This window comes from Lycorma delicatula, chromosome 11 (genome assembly GCF_047948215.1).
Source record: "Lycorma delicatula isolate Av1 chromosome 11, ASM4794821v1, whole genome shotgun sequence".
Classification (NCBI taxonomy): Eukaryota; Metazoa; Arthropoda; class Insecta; order Hemiptera; family Fulgoridae; genus Lycorma; species Lycorma delicatula.
The window spans coordinates 74479025-74485361 of record NC_134465.1 but is presented as its reverse complement, the minus strand read 5'-3'; the positions used below and the strand labels follow the sequence as shown (position 1 = coordinate 74485361).

Sequence of the window (6337 nt, the reverse complement as noted above, 5' to 3'; positions counted from 1 at the left end):
GTTTTAACTAATTATGTAATTATAGACTTATGTTTTGAATGAATTTAATAAAAATTTAATTCTTACGGCTTTTTTAACTTAATTAAAATATTTTACGCAGCTTTACTCTGAGGTTTATAAATTAAACAAAACAGATTAAAACTAAACCTTCAGGTCAAAATTTTATTTTAAATGTATACTTTAATGGTATTACTAAAATACGAGTTAATTGAATATTAAACAATTGATATAAATTCCTTCTTTCCTTTCCGTTGAGTTTCATACTAACTTATACATCAACCGTTAAAGAATAAAACAAATAGTTTTAAAAAATTTGCATTCGACCAGGTAGACAGATTTATCTACATATTTACACGATCTCAAAACTAAGATAGAAGCAAAATATTATTATTATTATTAATTAGAAAGCTTTTTATCTAATATAATAGCAGGACTACTAAATTTTGATCTATGAAGCAATATTTATTAAAAATATTCCTTCATAAATCAAAGGATTTATATACTTATATTTGTATATACTACTATACTCGTCAATATATAGCATAATTTTACACATACCTGAGAAAAATTAGGTAAATTATTTTTCTAGTAATGCATAGAATATAGAGCGAAAGATTGGATTTATATTAAATCAAGATTCAAATCACTTGAGACTTCATATTCACCTGTAAAATGATCCTTAACGAGATTCAGTGTGAATTTAACTTTAATCGTATTACGAAGATAAAATATTATAAATAATTTTACATCTTTAATAATTTTGAGAATTTCATTACGTTATTCGTAAAATATTAAATCCAAAATCTGAGGACGTGTAAAAGAAAACGGTCGTCCACGCGCAAAATAACAATATTGAAAATATCCTATATTTTTTTACCTTGTCCTTTACATAAATCTTGTCTGATTTCTTTTTATAAAAAAGTATAACTGAATATTAATAATAATTATAATATCTGATGATCAGCCATTAATTATTTACAAAAAAATTGTTGTTGACATGGTGAACACGTGGAATACAAGTTAAAAATTGTTTTTTTCCAAATTTTAATTATATTATGATACATAATAATAATTATATTTCATAGAGATACATATTCGACGGTTAATGGAGAGCACAACGGGGGCGGTGGAGGAGGAGGTATATCTTCTTGGGAAGCGGTATCCGGTAATGAAAGAGTAGAACTACCGCCAGCAGTGACACGAGGTCCCATATTATCATATTGAGGTGGCGGTATAGCCTGGTCCTTAGCGGTCATCGACCCCGATCTACTTTGACGAGGTAAAGTCGCAAAATATGGCGTATCTGTTCCTGTACTAACACTTTTACTTTTACGATGAGGAAGATCTAAAAGATCTGGATATCTAGGCGGTTCTTCTTGACTGACCGATACCGATATGAAAATATTACCGAAAGCTCCTGGCGGTAATACGCTGGTTGAAAATTCTGGTGGCGGAGGAAAAACCACCGGTTCTTGATTCGGATGACCGTGACTTTCTATCGTTATATGAACCGGCTGTTCGCATACTTCTAAAGGAATCGATTGCATGGATTGTTCTAATAATTCCATATCCGGTTGCGATGAAAGACCTTCACAACTTCCTGAAGGCCGATCGGTAGTTGTTGTAATACTTACATCGAGAAGACGTTTATCTTGATCTGAAAAACTTCCGCTTCCTTTCATTTTCGCTTTTCTTCTGTGTCTTTTTGATCGGTTACGTCTTACTCTGCACGCACAACATAATAAAAATATACCGGTGACTAAAACCGTTGATATTCCTGCACCCGTCCAAACGGCATATTTCATCCACGGTTCTCTTTTGCTTAATGTTGTCGCCGTTACTACCTCCGGTAAAATTAACGATACGTTTGCCGACGATGAACCGCGAAGATTTGTAGCTAAACAGGTATATTCACCGGCATCGACATCGGTAACGTTGAACATGGTCAACGTGGTCCACTTTTCATTAGATACATCCCCGTCCTCATCCTCAATTAAGAGCACTTGGTCTTGACTTATTTGAGTCGAATTACCCAAAATGTGGCCGTTAAAAAGCCAAACTACAATCGGACTGGGATCACCCCATACCCGACAACGAAACGTAACATTACCACCCGGTTCTTCTTGAACCATAGTTTCTTGAATCGACACGATAGGAGGACAAGCAAATTCAAGAGGTTTTACTTCTTCCCAGTGTTTAGAAGACACGATAGCCGGTTCGGTACAAGTTAAAGAATGCGAATAGAGATTTGATTCTAATAGCCAATTACGAAACCTTCTTAATTCGCAGTCACATTTCCAAGGGTTACCGTCTAACGACAAAGTTTTTAGTTTTGAAACCGGTAAAAATACCGTTTCTGATATCTGTTGTAAACGGTTTCCGTTCAGACTTAATGTCTCTAATGCGGTCACATGAATAAACGCATCGCGATGTACAAGACGCAGTTGACAGTGTTGGAATTCCAACGTTCGAAGATGCGGCAACGGAGGAAATTGAGCCGCCCTCAGTTCGGTGATCGGGTTGCCATTTAAATATAATACCCTTAATCTATCGTTACCGGTAAAAGTGTCTTGATGAATAGTACCTATAAGGTTATCGGATAAGTCCACTTCGACTAAAATTTTAAGATCTTTAAAAGCGTCTCTATGTAATTCACGCACACCCGTACCTTTTAAAAATATTCTTTGTAAATTTAATAGTCCGACACTTTTGAAAGCATCTTTGGTCAGATATGGTATCGCGTTTCCTGTTAAATCTAATACTTGCATGTCCGAATCGAGGGTGTCCGGTACCGTTGTAAAGCCGGCGTCTCGACATAACGCTGACTTTTTACCTGATGTCCACTTGCAACGACATGATGCGGGGCAGTCCGTCCAGTCCGGGGCTGGGCTCACGGCCACACACCAGAAGAGCACCAGCACGGCGATCATCCTCTTGGATGGTCATCTTGTTTCCAGAAGACACTCTCCTGCCACCATCGGGAGCCCCTGAAAAGAAGAAAATAAAGATTAATTCTTTTTTTATCGATTATACTGTAAATTTTCGAGTATAATTTGGTTAACTCTGGTAATTGAACAAAATAATCGATAAATTCACGCACGTAACGGATAGGACTTTTCACCATTACAAAAGGAATATAGTGGGTTCGATTTTAATACTACGCGAGACTTAAAATGGTACATTCTACACAAAATCGACCAGTTTGTCGGCTATCGGATCCTAATAAGTATTTTAAATAAATAATAGTTTAATCTGATAATAATACATTATATAGGTCACGTCAAAAATGGGCACCATTAATTTTAAAATAAAAAAACTGACACAAAGATGTTACACTTCCTGCCAATGGTTATTTTTTCTTATAAAGTGGAAAAATAAGATACGTGGAAAAAGTTTAAAAAATTCAAAAAATCGATAACTTTTACTTTTTTCTTCTTTCTAATCCCCAAAATCACCTCCTAGGAAAATCTTTTATTCTGTCTACGTTACTATGTCAAATAGAAAAAATAAAATAAATTACAGTGAAAAATTAACAAACAATAAAAAGTTTCTAAGATTATTTTTTTGTAGTGGGAGTTTATAATGTAATTTTAATGTAACATTATTATTAAAAGTTTAGATAAACTATGTTGAAAAATTCCAAAAATCGATATTTTTAAATCTAGATCACCTACTCTACCAACAATATTGGCCCAACGTATTATTTTTGGGCCGTTTACACTACTGCTATGTGTAGTAAGACAAAAAAAAAATAGATTAAAAAATATGCAATAAATAAAAAGATAATTTTTTCCTTTTTCTGGAAAGGGGTAATTTGTTAATTTTTTTTTTAATGGTAAGATACGCATGTAGGCATGTACTGAACATTTTTTTATATTTTTGGTTTAAACTCTGCGGTCTACCGTTACGTATCGCTTCAGAAGATGAGATGAATGATTTGTAACGTGTGTGAAAATGTCATGCCTGACCGGAATTCGAACCCGGGACTTCCGGATGAAAGGCCGAGACGCTACCACTCGCGCTACGAAGACCGGTATTGATTATTGATTATTAACCTAATCAATACATTTCCAACGATTTACTTATGCAGGTAAGTACATACAACTTCCGAAATACCTATAACTTTTTTTTTGTGATTTTTAATCCAAGAGGATCAAATTTTGAAATTTGTAAAAACACAGTCCTTAAAATTTGGTCGCTCGCTATTGACTTTCCTTATAATCATTAATGATTAAGAAAGTTTAATTAAATGTTTTACAATATAATTATTATTTTAATAACAAAATTGTGATCTCTACATTCTAGTGTAACCGTGAGTGTGAGGCATAAGCTTCCACTAAAAGTAGGAACTAATAATTATGTCACAATAATTTTACACATAATTTAGCTACCGCTCAATGGTGGAGTGGTAGCGTCTCAGCCTTTCATCTGGAGATTCCGGGTTCGAATCCCCAAGCAAATCTATTTTTCATACGCTACAAATTTTCATCTTTAGATTTACACATACAAGCTTCTTTGTAAACTTCTGTGGTGAACTAATTCATAATAAAATAAATAAAATTTTTAAAAACTATAATGGTTTACAATAAATTACGAACTTAGTTACGATTTTATGCATATATAAATAATTTATTAATAAATAAATTTTTAGTATTTTCATAATTACTTTTAATTTTATAATTAATATTATTCCTTTACGATTATTTTGTATGTAAAACCATAATTAAATGCAAGCTAAAATTGTCAAATTAATTATATCTATTCTGAAAACGGTAAACGATAATTTATATAATATTATAATTGTTTACTCTAATAAGCAACGGATGACCGAGAGTATATTAAATGGAGAAAGGGTGAAACATGGAGAATAATAGCCGATCGTGTTACATTTTCCACTCGGTCGGTCAGTCAGTCAGTTATACGTAATTAGGTTAATATTAAATAGCTAACTGTAAAGGTTTATAACAATTAGCTTACGGCTATAGAGGTCCTGTAACAGAAAACCTCTTATAATATAATAATTGGGTCACGATACTAAACTGAAATAATGTTATCTCATTTTAATTATAATATTGAAAAAAAAAAATATAAACTATATTTAAATAACTAAAATGTCTGTGAACTGAAAATTTGAGTCTTTATGGTTTTTTTTTTATTCAACTAGCCAAATATCCTACGTTCGTGAATATGCTTACCAAATTTAAAGAACTAATCTAGAATATCAAATAAATAAATAAGAAAAATATGTGGGCAAATATCTTGTTCCCCAATTTGTTTTTATTTTCTTTTTTTCAATAAAAATGCTTACCTTAAGAACAGACTGAAATATATTAATGAAATTTGTTTTTTTTTCTTCAGTCATTTGACTGGTTTTATGCAGCTCTCCAAGATTCCCTATCTAGTGCCAATCGTTTCATTTCGGTATACTCCCTACATCCTACATCCCTAGCAATTTGTTTTACATATTCCAAACGTTGCCTGCCTGCACAATTTTTCCCATCTACCTGTCCCTCCAATAAAAAACAACTATTTCATATGCCTAAATATGCTTCTAAAAATACAAAATATACATCTACATATCTACAAAATAACAAAAAAAACAAGTTTGATAAGGTTTACCGTTAAAAATTCCTAAATGGCAGTCATTTATATTATTTAATCATTAATAGCTAAGTAAAACACTACTTAACGTAAAAGTTTATCGAAAAGAATTGTATTTCTATTACTTTGATCAAATTATGTTAAACTAGATAATATTTTAATCCTTGTGAAAAAAAAGTTGCCAAGAATGTTGAAAGTAATTTATTTGGTTCCAGAGTTACAGCCAAATAAAATTTTAATTAATGAAATATTTCGTTCTTTTAAGGGGAAGGCACATAGGTTCGAATCCGACTTCAATTCCTTTTTTTTAAATTTAAATATACTGATTTATTAGTAATTATTAATCTCTGATTTAAAAAAAAAATTACAATAAATAATAACTCAAAAAAAAATCAGAGATTATTAATGAAATAAAATTTTATGTAAATTTAATTTTTTTTAAAAATGTGTATATGTAATTTAATAGGCATACAAGGAAGTCATACGGTGTCCATATCACATTTTTTATTGACATTTTAGGCATCCGATTTAGGTGAACTATAAATTTAGTGAATTTTCCAGGAACGGTGAAAACGGCAGTTGTCTTCCGGTAGGTGGGGGTGGGCGCGATATTATCTGTGGATAGGAAGTGTAAATATGAAATTATATTTTGGATCGTTTGTTTTGAATATGTATTGCGTAATACTACAAAATTGAAATTTAAATTGACAATTGGAAAAGAGATGTACGGTTTCTA

At 31.8% G+C, this 6337-nt stretch overlaps 1 protein-coding gene across 1 annotated transcript; it reads right to left on the bottom strand.

The window, feature by feature from the left end:
- Positions 1 to 1079: 1079 nt before the first annotated feature.
- LOC142331975 (uncharacterized) lies at positions 1080 to 2930 on the bottom strand. The gene has a single exon (XM_075378025.1). The coding sequence runs from the start codon at positions 2928 to 2930 to the stop codon at positions 1080 to 1082; it is 1851 nt and encodes a 616-aa protein (XP_075234140.1).
- Positions 2931 to 6337: the final 3407 nt, after the last annotated feature.